Source organism: Rhizoctonia solani, chromosome 4 (genome assembly GCF_016906535.1).
Source record: "Rhizoctonia solani chromosome 4, complete sequence".
Classification (NCBI taxonomy): Eukaryota; Fungi; Basidiomycota; class Agaricomycetes; order Cantharellales; family Ceratobasidiaceae; genus Rhizoctonia; species Rhizoctonia solani.
Window position 1 is genome coordinate 616,202 of NC_057373.1, and position 22,381 is coordinate 638,582.

At 47.6% G+C, this 22,381-nt stretch overlaps 5 protein-coding genes across 5 annotated transcripts; 4 read left to right on the plus strand and 1 right to left on the minus strand.

Moving 5' to 3' along the window:
• Positions 1–1,119: 1,119 nt before the first annotated feature.
• RhiXN_00169 (HECT-like Ubiquitin-conjugating enzyme (E2)-binding) lies at positions 1,120–4,913 on the plus strand (the record flags this gene model as incomplete). Its single annotated transcript, XM_043319988.1, has 9 exons — positions 1,120–1,368; positions 1,424–2,623; positions 2,679–3,075; positions 3,135–3,734; positions 3,918–4,163; positions 4,228–4,315; positions 4,372–4,489; positions 4,558–4,685; positions 4,727–4,913. 9 exons carry the CDS (start codon positions 1,120–1,122, stop codon positions 4,911–4,913), a joined length of 3,213 nt encoding a protein of 1,070 aa, XP_043179000.1.
• Positions 4,914–5,480: 567 nt separating this feature from the next.
• Positions 5,481–7,411, minus strand: RhiXN_00170 (GRIP domain-containing protein; the record flags this gene model as incomplete). Its single annotated transcript, XM_043319989.1, has 7 exons — positions 5,481–5,629; positions 5,686–5,875; positions 5,937–6,268; positions 6,357–6,425; positions 6,493–6,615; positions 6,678–7,134; positions 7,187–7,411. 7 exons carry the CDS (start codon positions 7,409–7,411, stop codon positions 5,481–5,483), a joined length of 1,545 nt encoding a protein of 514 aa, XP_043179001.1.
• A 1,155-nt stretch (positions 7,412–8,566) lies between these two features.
• On the plus strand, positions 8,567–18,718 carry RhiXN_00171 (WD repeat protein; the record flags this gene model as incomplete). The annotated part of the gene is made up of 59 exons (XM_043319990.1): positions 8,567–8,613; positions 8,660–8,787; positions 8,848–8,946; positions 9,039–9,241; positions 9,299–9,495; positions 9,576–9,648; positions 9,698–9,832; positions 9,891–9,959; positions 10,018–10,056; positions 10,117–10,121; positions 10,175–10,229; positions 10,287–10,325; positions 10,377–10,389; positions 10,439–10,527; positions 10,584–10,617; positions 10,679–10,759; positions 10,819–11,483; positions 11,536–11,970; positions 12,032–12,198; positions 12,256–12,416; positions 12,471–12,501; positions 12,553–12,592; positions 12,645–12,756; positions 12,816–12,829; positions 12,881–12,953; positions 13,005–13,075; positions 13,131–13,211; positions 13,568–13,607; positions 13,959–14,027; positions 14,081–14,215; positions 14,273–14,472; positions 14,519–14,574; positions 14,641–14,778; positions 14,836–14,905; positions 14,956–14,983; positions 15,034–15,140; positions 15,186–15,254; positions 15,309–15,352; positions 15,409–15,463; positions 15,516–15,554; positions 15,613–15,625; positions 15,674–15,715; positions 15,768–15,814; positions 15,866–15,899; positions 15,961–16,041; positions 16,090–16,670; positions 16,722–16,969; positions 17,023–17,191; positions 17,249–17,392; positions 17,443–17,605; positions 17,665–17,695; positions 17,755–17,797; positions 17,852–17,981; positions 18,042–18,055; positions 18,106–18,178; positions 18,225–18,298; positions 18,354–18,435; positions 18,490–18,583; positions 18,634–18,718. 59 exons carry the CDS (start codon positions 8,567–8,569, stop codon positions 18,716–18,718), a joined length of 6,354 nt encoding a protein of 2,117 aa, XP_043179002.1.
• Positions 18,719–19,462: 744 nt separating this feature from the next.
• RhiXN_00172 (WD40 domain-containing protein) lies at positions 19,463–20,316 on the plus strand (the record flags this gene model as incomplete). The annotated part of the gene is made up of 5 exons (XM_043319991.1): positions 19,463–19,495; positions 19,550–19,580; positions 19,636–19,673; positions 19,722–19,778; positions 19,837–20,316. 5 exons carry the CDS (start codon positions 19,463–19,465, stop codon positions 20,314–20,316), a joined length of 639 nt encoding a protein of 212 aa, XP_043179003.1.
• Positions 20,317–20,863: 547 nt separating this feature from the next.
• Positions 20,864–22,091, plus strand: RhiXN_00173 (aspartate kinase; the record flags this gene model as incomplete). The annotated part of the gene is made up of 4 exons (XM_043319992.1): positions 20,864–21,340; positions 21,399–21,524; positions 21,576–21,877; positions 21,929–22,091. The coding sequence occupies 4 exons, from the start codon at positions 20,864–20,866 to the stop codon at positions 22,089–22,091; spliced, it is 1,068 nt and encodes a 355-aa protein (XP_043179004.1).
• Between the last annotated feature and the right edge of the window lie 290 nt (positions 22,092–22,381).

Below are 22,381 nucleotides of genomic sequence, written 5' to 3' on the forward strand. Positions count from 1 at the left end.
AAGAATTGAATCTAGTAGCTTTGAAGGTTATCATCCCCTGGTTCCACCAAAGTCTCAGATGAGTGCTTCCATATTTCTCACGAGACTGTGACGCATTCGTAGTATTCAGCATACCTGTGTTTTGGCACGAGAGGCCTTGTAATGGTACTTCAGGCAATTCCATAATATACATAATCACCCTCTTAAGCTTCCCCGCATTAGGCTAATTTATGTTGGTAATTCCTCTGAAATGATCGATGACTATGTGACTCTATGGATATATCAACCCCGTAACATACCCAAGATAGCTTCGCATTGATGCCGAGCGGGCCCGAAATCAGCCTCAAGTGCGCAGGCGATGCATGACGCGGGGATGTTTACGTGAGTATAGTTTCGTTAGAGCGATCAAAATAACCCCGTTAAGGTAGTGCCAATGAAATAGTAGTGGGTAGCCATATCCCGACATTTGCTCATTAATTCGCTGAGTCCCCCCCGAGACCGAGGGCAGACATTTTTCAGAGCGACAAATCATTACATCAGACGCGGTACAGGTGGCGTCTTTCCCTCGCGGATATACGTTGGTAGAAGTTGCCAATAGTTGCCTAAGTATGTACATCATTATTGGTTTTTGTGTGTGTGGTATTGTGAGTAAGAGAGTCTCACGAGTAGAAAAGTGTTCCAGGAGTGTTTAGATTCTGATGGTTTGCAATATTTGACCACAGATTTGTATGTAGAATGAGCTTAAAACGACTATTGTGGAAATTGGCTAATGCTCAGACAAGCAGATCTAGATTTGACCTTGTCAACAAACTGGACCGAGTTTGCTAAGATCTCTCGAAATATAGGTGTGAGCTGTATCCGGTTTCTGCTGTTATAGAGTATGCAGAATGTCCGGAGTAGACAAGATATACGAGTAGAGACGGAGGTTGCTCCGAAGGATGTGGGGTTCTCCTGGGGATAGCTGAAAGAGCGTTACGGATCGTAACTCCAGTCAAGTGTAATCAAATCCAATTGATGGTCCGAGCGCTCGAAACGCGACCACAACCATCTCATCTGCGTCATACGAGTCCCAATCGACTACTAAGTCGTTGACTTCAGCACTCTGCTATCCAAGCAGACCTCGTACACTCTTTTTTAATTATGGCGACATTGACTCGAATTCAAAATTTAATTTCTTCCCGACGCAACTCGCCAGCTCCTTCTCCTGCCTTACTGGACTCGCGTGTTCCTTCCCCATTCCCTTCTTTATCCGATCGACATGAGCAAACAGGGGAGACTATCATTACAGAACATCCGGCAGGCCCGGTCCATTCAAATAATGTCGCACCTCCGACTTTGACGGTTGAATTAGCCGAGCAAACCGTAGAGACCGAATCTCGAGGTCAACAAGTAAGTATATTCATTTTTAACGCGTGGTTCTCATACGCGAACTTGGTACCAATAGGAAATTCTGCCAAGTTTACTCTCGGTTGAGCAGTCCTGCCTCATGGCGCTCAACAATCTATTTGCCGGAATCCTCCCCGATGAAAACTGGAGACCAATTGTTCCATCTCGCAGACATTCACTTCCGTCCCTTGTCGCTTCCAATTCGCAAGCGGTATCATTATCAGACTCTACTCCACTATTCACTCTAGTATCCAACCTCAGGCTCCAAAATGTAGGCGAGGTTATGATTCAAGCATCCGATAAACACGATGCCCTACTATGCGAGCTCGGGCAACATGTCGAGCGTTGCTCAGAGCTTATGGGCACCAAAGACGCTCGATTGGCGCGGCTGCTGGTCACCCTTCTGCAATTTTCTAGTAAACTCGCAACATTAACTCCGCTCTCCACCTCTCTTTCTCCGCCCGGTGGCTTGACCTCTTCTGTTTCCCCGAATTTATCTGAAGACGAGGTTTACACCACACTCAGCCAACAGGCCTCCAACATTCAGCTCCGCCTTCAAGACTCGAAGCCGAGTGGGCCCACTCAAGGATCTGTCGTTGCCAGGGAGCAAGCTATGCTCTGGGCCCAAGTTAACCACGTGTTGGGAGATATTCAAAATTTGTGCCACGAGCGCGCCGTCCCTACCCCATTTCTTTCGCCTTATCACTCGGCAGGGTACGATAGAACACTACCTCCGGAGTACGATCACGATGACTATAGCGCAAACCCACCAGTATACGAAACACCATCCGAGCCATTTGTCGATTTCCCCTCGGAAAAGGAGAAAGAGAGCCTGGAGGAACAATCCGTTCACCGAGGGGCATCTTCTCATCGAGAATCCATCGTAGCATCTGAAAAAATGAAGCTAGACTTGGATTCCGTTATGATGGCGATTGACCGACTGTATATGGTTGCCCCGCAGCTGAGTAACCAACGCGTGGAGTTGAAAACTAGGAAGCTGGAACAGATGGAATTCGCACGCGTTGCTGGAGCAATCGAGAAGCTTGTGGATAGTGGCCGCCTCGATGACCAACGTGCTACTTATCGACCGACTTCTGCCCTCCGCAAGGGCAAGCAACGCCTCGAGGACAAACAAGATCTCGATCAACTCATGTCGATGATTGGTCAAGCGGCTTCTCGAACTCTGGATTCCCAAACAGTTTTCGTGGATGACATGCAAGCCCGTATGGATCGTGCCAGGCGCAGAGATGATGCAAAAGTGAGTGATCTTCCGATTTTGTTTACCACTGCCGATCACTAACTTCTGTCGCTAGCGGAATGAATTTGTTACACAGCTCGCTCAGCACTCATCCCATGGACGGCTGCATGGTCAGGATGCGGTTTTCTCGTCTTCGGTTAAAGGGCGAAAGCACGCTCCAAACTCTAGTTTGGATGTTGTCGATGGTTTGCTCGGCCCCCAAAATTCTGATGTTACCGATCCCAATACAATGATGACTCTACCCGAGTTTGTAAAGTCCCATCCCGGACCGCTTCCCAAACCTCCTTCTCCTACCCTCATGTCAAATGTTGGGAGCCCTCGGTTACTCAAAAAACCGAGTAAAATTGGCCTACAAGGCAGAGGAAGGAGTAACTCGGCTCCTCCGTTAGCATGGCTCACTGGAAAGACATCAGCCTCGCGCTCCCCCTTGGCTCAGGCACAGCCTTCGAATGGTGAGCATTATTAACCACTAAATAAATGTCAAGACTGACAAGGTGGTCATCAATATCAGTGGCGCAAATGAATGTCACATACGTGGCTGAGTACCGGGAAAGCCTCGGTATGATCGCAGTACAACTTCGAGTGGGTGGATTAGCACGGACTTCTCGCTTGGAGGCTGAGGTGACATCAACCCTTGGTCAATCCAGCCTCATCTTGCGTTGTGGAACAACAACACTACCTTCACTTGATCTACCTTCTCAAGTCCCTGCAGGAAAGGTAGATCTGTTTGCAGCTTCCATGGGGAAGCCACTTGGAGCCACGGAGTACTTGGATCTGAAACTCCCAACAGTGGCGGGTGTGGATGGAAGAGAGCTCGAGCACGATATCCCAGCATTGTTGGACGCCGAACAATTCCGGAAAAGCCAGACTACCTCATTTGTTTGTATCTCGTGTTCTTTACCGATCGTTCATGGAGTAGCATCCGGGAATGTACGATACGACGACCTTCCATCTGAACATTGGGTCGAGCTCCTGGACGCCTGGATGTGTCATCCTGATCAGCAAGTTACCGCCGAGCTTGCTAAGCGAGCAGAGGGAATTTGGCCGATGCCAGGTCAAATACTTGTTGGAGGGGGTTTCTTGTTATTTGACTCGACGATGGTTAACACTGGTGGGCTGACAGCCTGCACAGAAAAGGCAAGTACTCAAAGTTCCTATTTCACTTTTGTAATCAACCTTGGCCTGGTGATCGCATTCCTTGATTTCCCATTCACTCTATTTTATTCTGCCTTGTTTGCTTTGAAATGGATAACAAGAAGGCCGCCGTAGTGATTTCTACCTACGGGCAAACCAGCATGGCTTGCATTGGTTGCATGCGGAGCCAGCTCCGAAGCTCTTATGAGTTTTGGACTGGCACCCACACCGAAGCTTCGTGCTGGGGAGCCGTTAGGCTTATGCCTATCGCGACTGATACAATCTGTCCTATATCAATTCTTCACCCCCGTTAAACAACCCATTCATGCGGAGCCATCAGCGCTATGGGCTACCAATGGGGGCACAATATTGACGACTGATACTCTTCTTAAGCGCTTTGGGAATAGTACTGATTGGCCTACTTTTTTAGAATAACCTGGAATGGCGTCCCGTTCAATGTTTATGCGGAGCTTCCATTGGACATCGTCATGAGCGTCCCGAAGGAATCACTTACCGGTTCAAGAAGTACACGACACGACCGATTGCGGCTAATTTCAGGTACATCCAGTCCCCGCTGATTATTTTCGTCTGGTATTTATTTACATGTTAACTAGGTTCCCGCGCGTTCCTTTCACTGCATTTGTTGCTGCCGATATGGTTGATTTGGCGCAGGCGCATGCCTCATATAGATTTGTCATACAAGATGAAGAGACCGAGACTCCTCGTATCTTGGTAAGTACACTTTCCTTTCGGATACTAATCCCCGAATGACCAACTCGTATTTTTTGTTGGAACCATAGATATGGCTTTTCAAATCTGCCATCCAGCTGTCCTATGCGGGTGCCACTGGTTCGCTTATCCCGCCTAGCGGTACCATTACGGCTGCAAAGGTGACCTTTGTCATATTTGGTCCAGGGGGTACCGCAAAGTAAGATATTTCCGTTTTTAGTATGATCTCATGCTGACAAGAAACAACGTTCGCGCGTTCCTCGGAATCACTCACAAACCGACCGTGTTCGCTCATGAAGTTCACTGGAACGCTACCCCACATTCAAGAATGCTGAGGTACTTTCGTATCCAATGGATCTATGCCGGCGACTTGCGGGGTCGCTCAAGGAGAGCAATGCCGCATACCCTGAGTCTAGGCGATCACTAGACGGAATGAGCCTGGGATGGTTGCAGCGCTCTTAGAGGCTGAAACTTATTTTGAGTTCGGGCGACCGTATGCAGCACTGCATGCAGGTCGAATCGCTGTCCTTTTCTACGTATGTCGGAGGCTTTATTGACTGCCTTGGTTGTCGTTTAACTCTGCTGTCTGTGTTATTCTATTCTAAACGTGTTTCATACCTGTTGCTCGTCCGTTTCTTAGCCTAATTCACTGTCCTCTTCAAGTCGTGTATTGTCGATGTCTTTCTATACTTCCCGGTAAATATACTGCTGTTTCAAGTACTCAACATCCGATGATGAACCGGAGCTTTCGAGTGATGCCACACCGCAGTGCATCGAAGATACTGGATCGTTTTCTCACGCTCAGTATTAAGCTCGAATTTCAGACATGAGAATAATTCTTAGAACACATTGAATAATCAATTAAATTTACAGAAGATCGAAGTCCGTTAGCAAAAGACACTAGTAGATAAAGCACGATGTAATATGCCTATGTTGGGGCATGCGTCGGGAATGAACGCCATCGGGTTAGGTCGTTCAAATTAGGCTATTCTAACTATTGCTCCTCAATTTCGGTTCTCGCCAGGGGAGAGGTAGCATCACCACGCTTCGGTATGCCTAAACCTACACCCAAGGACGAACGGGAGAGAGAGGAAGTGGAAAGCCGGGGAGGTGTTATTGATGGAGTTGGAGTGGTTGGAGATGCTTTTCAAATAAGAATGATTAGAGGAACTTTACTGTTTGGTTAACAGGTAACTTACCCAAAGAACTAGGTTTAGAGATGGGGCTCGAGTTAGATTTTGTCAGGCTTGGTAGGCCTGAGAGGCTGGCCGTTCGGGGAGACCCGAGCACTGATATCCCAACTGCGGGGCCTGCTCCAGTAGGAGTCGGGGGGGCGCTACCTTGATTAGCCTCCTTCAGCAAGAACTCGACCCACATCTTGGAGAATGACTGTATAACAGAATGGTAGTGATTAACGCGTCTATGATAGACAAGTGCAGCATTCACTCACGTCGGTTTCATCACTTCCGTCCAATTCCAAGGCCTTTCCTCCGGCCGATGCACTACTGGCCTTCCGTGGCATGATACCTGTACCTATGGGCGTTATGGCTCCAGATCCACCACTCCTCTGAAGGCCCGCCTTCTCACGCTCAACTTCCCCCCATCCAAGTATGTTGGATAGCACGGCAAGCATTTCAAACCTTGTTCCATCAGTGCGCGGGGCACTCAGGAAGGAAAGTAGGATATTCGAAACGAGCTCCCTGTCCACTGACGACGACGAAGAAGCGGCAGAGCTGCGCAATTTTCTGAGAGCGATGGTCAAATGTTCATTGATAATCACAGCTAAAGTTTGAACCGTTGTTAGAATGGGGAGCATGACATAGAACACCAGAATTGGGCCGTAGCGCATTGGACACTGGAACTAGCGTACCTTCGTGTCTCAGCTTTCCTATTAGCAAGTTCTTTTCCTTCACTTCTTTCTCGAGGGTGCTAACGCGCTCTGAATTATGTGTAGATTCGGCGAGTTCGGCCTAAACGCATGTCAATAATTTGCTCAATTGGTGTACCGACGCTGAACCGACTTGCCTCCGCCTGTAATGCACGGGACTTAAACTCTGCTAGCTGCTTGATTGTATGTTGCAGGGTAGATTCAGATTCGGCGAGAGCTTGTCGGATTTCCATATCCTTGGCTAGCAGCCGAGGCGTTGAGTCCTGCTCTACCAATTGCAAACAATTTAGGGCAGTGACTCACCGAGCTGGAAGTCTTCCAGCACTGACTGTAAATTGGCACTTTTTTCCTTCTCACGCTGAACTGCCTCAGCCTCCCTGTTCCTCTGGGCTGCAGCCTGCTCGACTTCTCTCCTCAAGACTACCAGCTGGGCCTTGAGCTCTTCGGCCATGACCCTTTCTTGAGCCGCCTCTCGTTCGAATTCCTCCCTATCTAGCCGTTCCTCTTCCAACTCTCTTCTAGTTATCTCCAAATCCCTCCGAGTGTGCTCTGCCTCGGCTCTCATTTGTTCTAATTCTGCATCAGCAGAAGAGGTCGAATCCAGAGCGCGTTGTCTAAACGCAGACAGTTCTCGCGAAAGATTGGATGAGTCTTCCAGTGAGTTGTTTAACTCTTGTTTCAGAGTTTCGATGGTACTGGAAAGATCCTCGTTGGTGGTAGTCAATTGCATAATGTGCTGTTCCCTCCGGTCAAGCTCCTCCTGCAAATGCCATCAGTGCATTCACGCATAAGAATGTTTAAAACATATATACCGCGTCTTGCTGAAGCTTATTCCCCAAAGTAGTTCTCATAGTAGTGAGCTTTGCCAAGAGAGTACGATATTGCTCTGCCCAGCTGTCACTTTCGGCTCTTGTCTTCTCTAACTCCTGTTCTAGTTGTGCAATCCTCTCTTCGTTTGTCTTGGGGACATCATGCTCTTCTTCGTGCTTCTCTAGACCATTAGTGGTCATCTTTGGTGATGAGGCTAGGTCATCCATAGTGAAAACGGCTTCGTAGAAGGGGTTTGAATGAAGCCTTGAAGCTGTTGTCGTGGTCGATCAGGATTATGAAATGGACTCTGGAGAGAACGCGGGTTGGCGCTGGCGCTTAGGGGTTACGCAAGTTTCACATTTCACTCCGTTTCAACAGTGGGCAGCCTTTCTGAAATCCACTTGAACAAATTTCTGAGCAGGACCTGGGCGTCACAATCCGCATTACAGATGAGATAGGGCAAAGCTGATATTAGGCTAGCACTTACATCGGTGACATTTCGGACAGAGGATGAAGGACAAAGGTGTGACAAAGGATTGTGTTCTTGTTCAACTTTGCCACCATACCTGGTTTTTCTGCCACCTTATCGATAGATAACGCAATGTAACAACAATAATCTATGGAGAACATTTCATGGATCTTTCTGTCCCGTATCGTGCACATTTTGGCCTCGACTCCACAATATGTTCTACTTCGTTTGGTTATATGCGTAGCGTGGGCCACACATCTAACTAGTTGGAGCCATCGTTCATGATAAGGAGACCGCGAACTGGGTGGAGGCTAAGTGCACGCATATCACGTTGTGCATAACTCAAACCTTTTTTGGCCAGACGCTGGCGTTACGCCTTGCCATAGATGGTCCGGAACTCCTTAGTAGCCTTGGCTCGTGCTTGCTAAGCCATAAACCGCATGTTGACCTTGGCAGGTTCTATGCTTCTGAAAGTGACCCAAATACCGTGCCTGTCGGAGCTAGGACTGTGATTCTGGTGCTATCTTAGAGTCCCAGTGTTCGTTGCGTTTCTGCCAGTTGAGACCTCAACAGCAGAATTGATACTCAAATAGGATATAAAACAAATACCATTGCTCAATAATTACAACAACTGCGCGGGAACCACGCCAAATTAGCTGGCGATCACAAATCAATTTCGATCAGAAAGTGGAGGCAGAAAATGCAATCGGGTTAAGTAAGTTTGGATTAGCGCCCGGTCGGTCTGAGCCAGGTCTTCGGGGTGACCACGCTCCGGACCACGACTGGGGCAGGAGTCGAATGTCCATAGTCTTTTACGCCCCCTTTACGACAGACACGCCAATACCTCACGATATTGTTTATCAATGTAGCTCTGTTTCTTCAGTCACTTTCTCTACTCAACTAATGCAATACTATGTCCAGTGTTCTAGGAGCTCGGATTGCAGATAGAATGTATCGTGAGTTGGTGCTTGCTTCAGCTATCTTAACGTTGTTGAGACTTCTTTAGCCCAACATTCGATTGGAGCAGCGCTAGCTGGAGGGACTCAGTCACCGGAGAAATCAATAGCCCTACATTTCTCAGCTCGGAGCCAGCACCATATGCTACAGGTACCAGAACACCTCCGGAGCGCACAGGTACGTCATCTGGAATGCCCGAATTGGCGCTGGTTTATCTCAAGATGTGTGTGGGGCCAGGCACGAATAGACGTAAACAAACCCTCCTCGCACTAATAGACGAGCTTGCTGCGCTGCGCGAAGAGGAGATCGAAAAAGAGAGAGAAATAAGTCATGGACGTGAGTTTTCATAGCACATTGCTATATCAAGCATAATTTTGGCCACTGGGCCTCAAGTTGAGCGAGCTGACGCATGTAATTCACTATACCAGTTACTAAGGATGAGCGAGCATCCGGTGACGCCGAAGGAGTCGAAAGATTTCAGGCTTTCGATGAACGGATTCGAGGACTGGACCTCAAGCTACAAGCATTTGCCAACGCCGTTCGTCAACTTGGCTCGAGTGTTGGCCTGTTAAATGCTGCTTACCATCTCAGAGCGCGATTGAGACAAATTCAATATTTCTTTCAAGAAAATGTAAGCCCAGAGGACATCCAGGTTCAGTGTCACTAAGCTCTTAATGCAAACTCGCAGGCGGCAGAGCTTTTTGATGGTGTTCCTCACGCACCCAACGTTGGCACCAAGCCGTATAGTGCGCGAAAGAGGGGCAAAGTACGCAGACATATGGCTGTGGGCCCCGAAAACAATAAACTGTGGTCAACAGAAATCGAGGACCTGCCCGGCGAAATGGAAAATTTGGCGAAAGATTTGGACGTATTTTTGAATCGCCTGTGAGTTCAGCCTTTTTTTGGAGCTTGAATGTACCTCTGATTTGGCGCTTTACTATTGCCCGACGACTGACTGGACACAGTAATGATGTACCGGAGTTCACAGACGAGGCGGTCAACGCGTCAATTAAAGCATTTGAGGGGATTTATGGGCAAGTATACACCTGAGGGTTATCTCAAACTTTTATTCATGGCTTTAACATAGTATCGTGCCTCGTGTTTGCGGGAATTTGAGGGCCAGCTCAAGTATTCGGCTGTATCTCGATATATCAACGACCTTACAGAGGATTTGGGGATGCACATGGACAGCATGAAGGAATCTCTCAACACTTTTATTGATGTGAGTCCGTTCCTGCAGAGGAGAAAGAAAAAAAACAAGTTTATCATAAGTTGTCCAGGTTGGTGTCCCAACGATTCGTTTCTCCCAAAAGCACACCGCAACTGGACTTCAGAATCTGTCAACTGTTGTAAGTACTACCTCGAAGGGTTTTCTTTGGATAGTATTGACAATCCAACCACCAATAGGCAACCTTTTTCAGTGGTGTAACTGCTACTACACTTCAGGTGGATATTATTTATTCATTCTGGATATTTGATAGATGTTCACCTAGAGCCTTGTCCTAGTTTAGGTACATGGTTTATTGTTGACCTTACAAAAAGTACAAAAATAACTTTGCTCTAGCTTCGAAGCTCACAATGATGCTGTACAAAATTTAGTGAACGGCTTGTGGATTAGCGTATGTTCCATCGTCGATCGACTCGATCAACATAGGTGCTGATTTATCGCTGCGCAGAGTTTGGTGTTCTCTATTGCAAGCGCCATTAATTCACAGGTAAGTCATTGGCCTAAGGCATTTGAAGGGACTATGACTGATTTCTCGTAGCTTGCTTATCACTGTAAGCCAGCGAAGTCAACATACTGCAATATATTAACGATGTGGTCTAGGGCGTGCGGCCATGTACAGGTCCCCGAGGTGTTATGTGCCATGGTGGGTTTCGATCTGGATTACGCGTACACCTCTGTTCTTCCTCGTGGTATGTCGTCACTCTTTATTATCAGCGTGGACTGCTTTCCTGACATAGTAATATAGGGCTCTGTAATCGCATTCTCAGCCGGGCTTTGTGGTGCGCCAACCTACGCTTTTCTGACACAGAAACGCATGCTGACGCCTTTGGCCAATCGTAGTATTCACTTACAGTAGCGACCAATCTCCAGCTGTAAGCGCGGTAGTTACTTCCTTCACAGTGGTGACATCTTCGGCATTGCGTGAGTCACCGTTTTCAGCTCCACAAAGTGTCGTACTAGCGCTGATGTTACGCGGTCAGTATGCGTGGGCCTCTGGTTTGCGTCAGAACGCTGGACCTTTGCCCGAACAAAGGGGAGTCGTTGGCTACTTGACATCCTCGAAGAACATGGAGAAAAGGCGGGAAAAGTTACGGGGATCACCCCAACCAAGCAGGCTGCAAAACGTGGTGCTCAACGTACTCAAACATTGTTCAAAGACGTCAAGCGTTCAATGACAAGTGCTTCTGAGAGGGTTGTGGGAGTCGCTGGTCGAATGGGATCTGCAGTGGATGTCATCAAGGCTGTTCCACGGGACTTTATGCGGACAATGTCGTCGTTGGCGATTGTGACTGACGGAACAAGTTCAAATGCTCGGGGCGACGAGGAATCTCAGGATGGCACGTATCGAACGGATTCTCCGACAGCTATGTTCAATGGGGACAACAGCAGCGGTAGTCTCGGAGTCAATCCACAGTCGGAAAAGCGCAAACTTTCAGATTTGGGAAGAAGTAACGAGGAACCAATCCCAGAACATGAGCCTTTAACACTGGATACGCGAACGGCGCCAGGACTCGTTGTAAATCCACCTAGCGCGGCCCCAACAACGCCAGGCTCCACTTCGAATTCAAGCAATTCTCCCCATGTAGACCCAGGCCCTTCGGAACAACCTCAACCCAACGCGAGGCTCAGAGCACTTACCAGGAGGGTGAGCTACTTGGCTGTGTTAACTGACCTAGCGTTCACATCCCGTGTTCTAGGTTATCCATACCTTTAGGCTGGTGCCTCATAATCATCCACCCAGTCCTCCGGTCCGTTCGATGTCATCTCCGTCAGTCATGAGCGACTCTCGGCATAGGCGAGACTCAAGTGAACACGAACTCATTCCTGCCCGTATCCAAACCTACGTCCCCATGTTACGCACTTTGCGGTCCAGCCAATTGCTGACCGAACATGTTGCCTTGGTCAAACATTTGCAATTCTCGCCCGACGGAAAGTTCCTCGCCACCTGCAGTTGGGACCGAACCGCTTTGATTTGGCGTGTAGGAGCTGGGCCGTATGGAGAATTTGAGTTGATGCACAAGTTGGTCCATACAGCTCGTGTGGGTGGATTCGTCGGGCAGGTCGCTTGGAGTCCCAATGGCGAGCAGCTTTTGACAAAGCAGCTCAAGTCGATCAAAGTATGGAGCTCCAAGGTATTGGTTTCAAACGCTTGAGGCTATTTCAAACATTCAAGGCTCATCTTTCCCCCTATAGACTGGTGTATGTGAGAGAACAATTGACCAGAAACGATCGGTACAAGCGATTACCTGGATGCCCAAAGGCCAACGGTTTTTGTCAATCGAATGGAAAACGGAATCTTCTCAGGCCGACAAGCGGTTCAACATGCGGAGAACATTCTGGGCTCAGATCTTATTGTTGTAGTATGTGAAGTAAAGTAATCAAGAAAGATGGATAACTGATGTCCGATCCTTGTAGAGCACGGATGGAACAAAGCTTCAGGAACATCATCTGCCTCGACTTCAAGTCTGGGATGCGGCCGTGGTACCTGATGAAGAGAGGCTCGTTGCCGTTGCCACATTAATTCGAACTGAGCAGGAACGTCGGCCTGTGAAATCACGGCACGAGAAACGGATATTGAGTAGGTACTCCAAGGCCCTGTTGTCAATGGGTGTGCTAACCCAATGGTACTCAGTTTACAACCTAAACACTAAAGAGATCGAAAAGTAGGTCAAGTATTGAAATCTATGTGGTTTAGTTAGCTAACTGTGCGACAGCCAAGTTCCGCTACTACAGGAGGTTCGAGATATTACGCTTGTATGCGCCTTTATTCTAGTAATTTGACTTTACTTACTCACAAACTCATCAGACGGAGGAAGGCAACTATGCTCTAGTATCGTATGAAAACAAGGCACCACCTCAGGCATGGCGCATCGATAAGATTCTCAGGGAAGGAAAACAGCGACTTGTTCTGGCCCATAGTAAGTCACGCAGTGAAGGGAGATTCGCAAGGGCTCATGTGTTTGTTGGTAACTCGTAGCTTATTTCACAAAAGTAAGAGCATACACTTCCTATATGGGCGCGGCTGACATTATGGTACCATAGTATCCTGTGGACTTTGCTGGACCGAGCTACTTCGGCGGTGTCAAAGATACATTCGTTCTGGCTGCATCCAAAAGTATGTATGGACGAGGGTTGTTCAGGATACAATCTGATTGGCTTGACTCAGGTGGCGAGATATACATTTGGGAACGATCATCAGGAGTTCTTCTACACTCACTTAAGGCCCCCGACCAGGAGGTGGGCGACACGTTTCTGTACTATGTGAACAGAGCAACTAATAAATCATCTACAGCTTACAAACCTTGCATGGAACCATAAATCCCAAGCGGGTTCATGTTTGCATCCGCAGCACATGATGGAATGGTCAGAATTTGTGCGTGCAACAGCTTAGCCCGACCGTAACGGACTATTGTACTGATACGAGTCAACACTAGGGACGACAACGGCTGCGGCATCCATGGGCCGGAGTACAGCGCCATCACCAGAGCCACAAGAGATAGAGAGCCCTGGCCCTTTTCGCCAAGAACATCGTCCTGGAAGCCCGCCCATTAGCCCCCCAGGAAGCCCACGGTTGTGATGAATGCCAATGATGATAACGTGCACTGATGATGTAATTTTTGTTATTTTGGGATAATGGGGTACACATATAGGCTGAAATCGCGCTTTGTATTGTTGGTTGCGTGTTTTTTACTTGTTTTAAATGGACTTTGTTGTTTATCGGGAACTTAGATCGATCATGAGGTGCGGAACCGGATACCCCGGGCATTTGGTAAGCGCTCGCAGGTGGTTCCTCCGAACTCAAATATTATAAGTGCCAAGGCGCAAAGGGCACCTCCACGTTTTGTCGGGTGTGACAAGCATCTCCTCATTTTTGCCACACTCCGCAAGGACCCCGTAGGACGACTTTGACGCTTTTGTATATCACGACGTCACGAACCTATATAACGCTCTGCACGACCACAGAAAACCATTTTACGACCCACTAACGGCAGTGCCGTGATTTTTCTGCCTTATCGAGTGAACGATCGATGACGGAGAGAACCGTGACCTGTAAGTGCCATAATGCAATCACTTATACAGTACACTGGAAACTGACTAGCATCGGATTGATCTGCCTTAGTCCGTTCGAATGATGATTTCCTTACAGCAGAGCCTAGCTCGTACCTGAGAGGTGGATCAGAGCGCCCGAGTACGTGATAGTAACTATTTTTCAGCATTTTCACTAAACCACTTGGGTTACAGTAGCCAATCCTGCTAAGCGCAAACAAACTCTTCTGGCACTGCTCTCAGAGCTCTCAGACTTGCGGGACGCAGAGGACTTTGACAAGGAAGTTAGAGACTCAGCCCCCAGCAATGGGAGCACAGGAGCCTTGGGTGGTGGGTTTATTCAACCTCCCCCAGCCTACTTAGTACTAAATACGTCATGTTTCGTAGTAGAGACGGTACAAGACAGTCAATCACGCGAGGGCGTGGCCATTTTCCTTGCGTTCGACAACCATGTGACCAGTCTAGATCGGCAACTTCAAGGTTTTGCTAATGCCGTTCGCCAGCTTGGGTCTAGCGTGGGTCTGCTAAATGCGACATACTATTTGCGTGGCTCGCTCATTCAGATCGAGTATCTCTTCCGGGAAAACGTGAGCACTGCTATCTATATTCTATGTCCATCTAACATTTTTCAAGGCGGCTGACTTGTTCAGTGAGATTCGACGCAAACGAGATGGCAGTCGTGACTCCCCGTAGGGACCCCGTTTTCCCTATATTTTGCGCCAATTTTACTGACCCTCTCGCCATTTTCCCTCAAGGCTAAGGGCCACTAAAGCCGAAAGAGATCGTGTTCACACCGGCATGAGGCCCCAAATCAAGCCGTTAAAGGATATCGAGCAACTTCCCGAAGAGATGGACAGACTCGCACAACAAATCCACGTGTTTGTAAATCGTTTGTAAGTGGAGCTTCGATACGATCTTCCAAGCGAGAAAACAGCTCACGCCACTTTCAGAAACGATATTCCAGAATTTACGGATGAACTTGTCAATGCTTCATTTATTTCGTTTGCCAGTGATCTGAGGGTAGGAAGGTTTCTCAAAAACTTCAGTCTCCTATTAAACCTTTCTCGTAGTACCGAGCATCGTGTTTGAGGGAATTTAGTGAGTGTGAACAAAACTGTTCTGCACACAAGTACTGAAATTCTTCTCAGAGGGGCAACTGAAGACCAGTGCTCTTCAACGGTATATAAACGATCTATCCACAGATATTGGTACACATATGGAATCCATGAACGAGGCGCTAACCAATTTTGTGGAGGTAAGCGAACTGACGCCCTTGTGGAAACGGCGCTAATTATACTAGGTTGGAGTGCCCACCATCCGACATGCCCAGACGCACACCGCAAATGGCCTTCAGTACCTCTCCGCTGTAGTAAGTACGGTGCGGGTCACGTTCTTATTCGATGGTATTAACCTTTCACTGTAGGCTACGTTTTTCAGTGGCGTAACGGCGACAACGATCCAGTACAGGTAGGGACACACTTTAGAACATCTTACTGCCTTGAGGACTCAAATTTTGTTTCGAGTTTTGATCAAACGGGGAATACACGCGCAGACATGGTAAACGCTATGTGGATTATCGTCAGTACCTTTATGAGGATCTCGATCATGCGAGTCTAATAAGTTGTCCCAGAGTTTGATATTTTCCATTGCTAGCGCTATCAACTCCCAGGTATTTTTCTCATTTAGTTTCATAACATAATTCGCTGACTTTGTTCAATGTGGATCAGCTCGCGTATCACTGTGAGTGTGCCTAAAACAAATGCCTATCATCGTCTTAATTGTAAACAGGGCGAGCCGCTATATACCGCTCCCCACGTAACTATGTGCCGTGTGAGTCTAGTGAGGATCCCGAGTTGCCTGATCATTGACAACTGGGTCGCAGGGTGGGTTTCAATATGGATTAAACGCTCGCCTCTCTTCTTCTTAATTGTGCGTAAATATATGGTTATTCTCAGGCGCTATGGCTAACAGACGTATTAGGGCTCCGTTATCGCATTTTCGATAGGATTATGTGGTAAGGGGGATTCGAGCTTCGATATCTCCTTCTTTTAACCCTGTTTCTTACTTTCGCGCAGTATTCACTTACAGTAGCCGTCAAAGCCCTGTTGTCAGTGCTCTGGTCACTGCCTTCACCATAGTGACTTCCTCGGGCCTGAGTAAGTTTTGGCGATCTGTATGCAAACTGATATTAAACAGTTGATTAGTTTCGGTCGGATTATGGTTCATGTCCGAACGATGGATCTTCTCGCGCACACGAGGAAAACGTTGGCTATTCGACGTCCTTAACGAAACCCAAGCCAAGATAAACAGACTGTTGGGAATCACATGGGTCTTAAAACAGTTCCCAGAGGACATAGGCCCTAGGCTAATGCGATGGTCTCGCCTTCAAGTACACAACATCAGAACGGCATTACAGATGGCGTACATATACTGTACTTGTCGTAGCCCGTCGGAAATTGATGAGGAGAAACAGGCCCACCTGTCCGATTTTGCTGCTGATCCTCCACGAAGCAGTGGTCTTCCTCCCCGTCCCTCCGGAGCACGCTCAGATGATGATACCATCTCAATCGCGGACACAAATTATTCTGCGTTGGCATCCCCTCGGTTTACAGATAAGCAACCGCTTCCAACTTCAACCTCTATGACAAGCATTCCTTCGAGTTCGAGTGGTCATCCAAGAGAAACGCCTCCAGGTTTTTCTACTGTTGCGTTGCCTGCTACTATTACAGAAGGAGAACTAGAAAGGCCGCCCCCTCCTAGACGATTGAAGAGCCTGGTGGAAAGGGTGAGTGTCAGTCTTTTGAATTTAAAGATCACAAGCCTCATACCACAACAGATCATTGCCATCAATAAGTCTGCGCCCGGAAGAACAGTGTCTGGCCGAACTGACCTTGAATCAACCACGGGAAGACCGAGAGCAAGTACTGAGGGCTACATTCCTTCTTCGTATGCACTCAAAGCACGGCTCACCAAACTCAAACCTGGTCTTGAAAACCTTCGTATTACTCAGTTTATGACGGAACATATGGCTCTAGTGAAACACATGCAATTTAGTCCTAATGGTGATTACTTGGCCACGTGCAGGTGCGTGTATACTGCCAGGATTTTCAATCAACTGCTAAATTGGAATTCCGCAGCTGGGATCGTACAGCTATTATCTGGAAGATTGGGGATACAGTGGAAATGTGCATGAAATTGTACCACCCGGTGTCCTCAGGTGGATTCGTAAATCAGGTTGCATGGTCCCCGGACGGCGAGCGATTACTGACTAGGACGCAAAAAGCTATCAAAATTTGGAATCCCTACGTACGTACCCATATCATCGTTTCGTTTGGAATGTGGCTAAATCTTATGTTTTAACAGACTGGTATAAGCACGCGAACTATCACTAGAGGGAGATCAATCCAATATGCATCCTGGATGCCAAGCGGAAATGGCTTCTTAGCTGTTGAGTATAAGTCCCAATCTCGGGCCGGTCAAGTTACAGCTACGAATCTTGTCCAATTGGTATGTTTACTGGATCGGTTGAATATTGCTCGATCTGACTCTGTAATCAGGACGCCGAAGGAAAGGTTCTTTACACGCATATATTGGATAGGATTCAGATCTGGGATACAGCGATTATGGCTGACGAAGTTCGCGTACTGGCTGTTGGCACTTTGGTAGAAAGCAGAGATCGGCTTCAGCCGATTCAGTCTCGTGCTGAAAAACGCCTGTTAAGTGAGACATCTTCCGCATACTCTGTGGAGTCTTAGCTAATTGCGCATAATTCTAATAAGTTTATAATCTGAAGACAAACGAAGTAGAGCAGTGAGTAATTGCATTTCAGCCCTTAAAGTGCTTTTATAACTCATATGTTCACCCTATAGCCATGTGCCACTTCTTCAGGAAGTTCGCAATATATCCTTGAGCGTGAGTCCAATCGGGGATATTTCACCCACGTACTCATTGATTGCACAATAATAGACTCCGGTCAATAAGGTTACCCATGCGCTAGTGTCACACGAGAACAAATCACCCCCTCAAATGTGGAGAATCGACATGAAAACTACAATCAGGCCTGGTGAACACGTTGCAAGACTCGTCCTAGTGCATTGTGAGCTTATTCAGCCCCTAGCTCCTAATTCTTCCTTTATTCTAACCTTATTCGTGTAAGCCTATCTCACAAAGGTGAGGTCTCGTGTGGGCGAGTGGTGATTATGTGTTGACAATGGTTTTAGACTCCAGTCGAGTTTGCAGGCCAAAGTTTCTTTGGTGGACCTGATGAAATGTTTGTCTGCTGTTCTTCAAAGAGTGAGTAATTAACTTCCTTTAGTATGTCCCTGCTAATAGACAATAGGCGGGGAGATGTATGTCTGGGATCGAATTTCTGCCACCTTGTTACACACCCTTCGTCCGGATGACATGGAAGTGGTAAGTAAAAATCAATGTCAATCTATTCAAGCGACATACTAAAATTTATTTCTAGATTAAAATATTTGCCTGCAATCGCAGGGCTATTCCTCGGTTTATGCTCGTATCTGGCGCACTTGATGGTACACTGCGAGTTTGTAAGGTGGATTCTCGCCAATAGCACCTACAATACTAATATAGTTTCTATCCAGGGTCTTCTCCAGCATCTCCACCCCCCAGTAGGCAGCTTACTTCGTCGCCCGAGCTGCAAGCATCTCTGGGGTCGAGCTCTCCTCAGAGGGGCGGGTCGGTCGGTACCACAGTTACTCCAGGTCCAACTGACCCAATTGGTATAGCTGTCTAACTGGAGACCTGACCATGATCAAGTTCGAAATTACTTTGGATCTTCGTGCGCCCTCGCTCTCATGCCCTTTACAATGATTTATGAACTTTAAGAATCCTTAGAGTCGCAACGTTTCGATGTCTACAATTCGGTTGTGTGCACCCACCTGTTGCTGACTAATAAGCTCCGTAATTTGACTTTGGCTGTTTTCAGTCATCGTACCAAGCAACCACGACCCTGTACACTGTGTAGTTACCTCTAGACTAATCAAAGATTACGTTCAGATACAAATAACTGGCGTTTGCTGTTCTATCGCTTCTCGAGTGACTGTGCTGGTGACTATGCTGCGAGCAAATTGCGGCTTGCCAAGCGGGCTCAGTACATCGACTTCGGAGATATGAGAGCTATTCTTTGCCACTCACCACCCGCACACTAAAGCCGCTATTTTCTGCCTTTGAACTGTAAAATGATGTGACTAGAGCAAGTTCTTTTTGTTCAATTTCCCGCTCCCGCCCGAATTTTACTTTAGATTTCTCTTCGATAATCGACTGATGCCCTCTTGAGATGCCTTGGAAACGCGTGTTGATTGCTACAACCGGGCGCAAAATTCCTTGGGAAATCCATTCAATCGACAAGCAATTTATTGGGCGTAGTCTCAGCACGAAGTATAATACGGCAATCACAATGCTCTAGCTAGATAGCCTCGCGAACCATATTATACCAGTACCACATCTCTCCTGGATTTCTTGAACTATCACCTGGTCTCGTCAACACTTCAACTTATTCATATGATCTCCGCTAAACTCGTAGGCCTTCTTACATTATTAAGTGTTGGCAGCCGAATGGCCGTTTTGGGACTTGAAGAAGAGCGTAGGGTAAGTTACTCGATTTCCATATTATACATGACGCCCGCTGATCACAGTATCAAGTGGAAAGATCTAGGTAGCGCATATTTCGAAGGTAAATCCTTGAAAATGAGCTGCATTGGAGCGGGATGTACTCACAGGCTTGTTAGAGCTTGAGACTGGTGACGAGCAAGAAGTGAAGGAGAAGGTGAGCCCCCACCATAGGCGAAAATTTACTTACCAACACTTCCTCAAGATCAATCTCTCGAGCTGTGTTGCCGTTCCAGTAGTTGTCACAATTACACTAACAGAGGTGGGTTTCATCTACCATACACATGATCGAGAACATGAGTGTACTAACCACGTCCTAGGCCCCCTCTCACGTTCCAACAATCTCCTCTTATATAAATACACCCACACCTGCCTGCAGTCGACGGATGAATAGCTCATCGGATATGACAGGAGTCATCCGTGATTCCAGGCTTTTCGCATCAGGGATACCTCGCCACCTGAATCCCCCACTTGGCGGGACACACATTCCTGCTTGCCAAGATCCTATCATCCTTCCTACCGTAACAGACAAACATTATATTCGCCCGACTGCGTCTGGGCGACATAAAATTATCAGACCAACTTCAGATTCTCAGGTAATTACTGAAGGATCGCCCACATTACTTTCTACCCCCGTATCATATCCGTCGTCACAGGCTACTCCTCCGATCCGCGAGCCGGCCCGACCACATTCGCATATCCCAGCAAATATACTCACATCTCCTCCAGCCATACCGCAAGGTGGTCAGGAAGAATTACCGCTTTCTCCCCCAGAAAATAACTTTGTTCGAGAGGATTAAATACCTGTAGAATATCCGCTCGTTTCGAATAAGTGTCATTACTTGATTTTGGTCAGACTACATTGTACCCCTTACGCTGAGATATACGTTTGATGTACGCTACAAAGCTTAATTTTAATAGATATATACGTATTTTATGTGAGAAGACTGGCACCAATATCAGCCCTACTTGGGCTCCCATCAATTAAGCTGCCTTAAAACTAAATTAACCATACTCCAAATTCAATGATATTGCCAATTCTCCTGTGATTACGAGCCTTACAGGTACATATACGAATGATAAGCAACCTTCACATACGCATAAGCTCTGCAAAATCAGCCGGAGCTCGTGAGCCCTAAATGCTTGGGAAGCATAAACGAGATTACCATGAGGGTCTCGTTTAAGTTTCTCGAGTATTTCGGGCTCACAAGCTCCGATGGATTTTGCAGAGAGGGTCCTGTATAGTTCCGCTCCCACCTCAAGCATCGGCCGAAGCGGCAAACTAACATTTCATTACACGATCCAATTGCGATCGCCCTGCTCAATAAGTATCCCGCCCAATCCATCATGCCCATCAACGTAGCAATCGTCGGCGTCGGACTCGTTGGCTCAGAAACTATCTCTCAGCTCGCTCGGCTTGCCCAGTTCCGTATAGTTGCACTTTCAAACTCCAAAAAGTTGCTCTTCAATCCATCTGGGATCCCAGTCTCATCATGGCAATCAGAGCTTGCATCGTCGGACTCTAAGCCTGATCTCGACCAGCTAACGAGATCTTTGGCAGAGCTAAGAGCTAGGGGAGACAGAGTTGCGCTAGTAGATAACACATCCTCCGACGCTGTTGCTGGATTGTATCCTACATTCTTGAGCGCTGGGATTGACGTTGTTACTCCGAACAAGAAAGCTTACTCATCTGACCTCGGACTATATCAGAGAATAAAAGACGCGAGCGCACAGAGCGGAGCAAGATACCTGAATGAGTCTACTGTCGGAGCAGGATTACCGATCATTTCGACCTTGAAGGATCTGATCGCGACTGGGGATAAAGTGAATCATATATCTCACTAATGATGTAGATCCACACCTTTTAACCTGACGCCTTTAGGTCATTAAAATCGAAGGTGTCCTCTCTGGCACACTCAGCTATATCTTCAACGAATATTCTAAACCTGGTGGAGGAGACTCCGCATTCTCTTCCATTGTCAAAGTCGCACGGGAGAAAGGGTACACCGTATGTTGTTACCCAAAATTATATTGGTCGCGCGAACTAACTCATACATAGGAACCGCATCCAGGAGACGATCTGAATGGTGCAGACGTTGCGCGAAAACTCACTATCCTTTCTCGAATGATCCCCGAGCTTACCTCTGCACTCCCTCAAGGATACAAATCTGTATCAATCACCTCACTCGTCCCGGATGCTCTCACGGACATTGCATCCGGAGATGAGTTCATTGCACGACTGCCAGAATTTGACGTTGACCAAGCCAAGCTTAGAGACGAGGCTACAAAGGAAGGAAAAGTACTGAGGTATGCGGGCGTAATTGATGTGAAGAGTGGAACGATCAAGGCCGCGTTGGAAAAGTGAGTTTACAAGAGTGAGCTGTGCAAGTCTTGACAATAATTGGATGATAGGTACCCGGTCGATCATTCGTTTGCGACTGCGTTGGGAGGATCTGATAACATTATTGCTTTTCATACGGAGAGATATAGTCCTCGACCTTTAATTGTACAGGGTGCTGGTGCTGGTGCAGCAGTAACTGCCATGGGTGTCGTGAGCGATTTGCTCAAGCTGTAAATTTTTTATGGCTGGTGTGCTATCAAAATGAGTAAATTGGTTGACTGCTCTGTCGTGAAGAGGGACGTTTTGCGACGAAGCCTGCGGAGTCACAAAACAGCGACTTAGCCGGAGCATGTAGCGAGTCACGTGACGACCGCTTCATGCCGTGCCGACTTGCGTCCGACCTCCTCCACCGTCCGGGCTCGTATACACCGAGTGTCGCGGCACGCCTTTGCGTGTCGTTTTATCCCGCCCACCATCCCATAGGTCACGAGAGCTGGTTTGGGCCGCCCACCCACGAGCCAGAC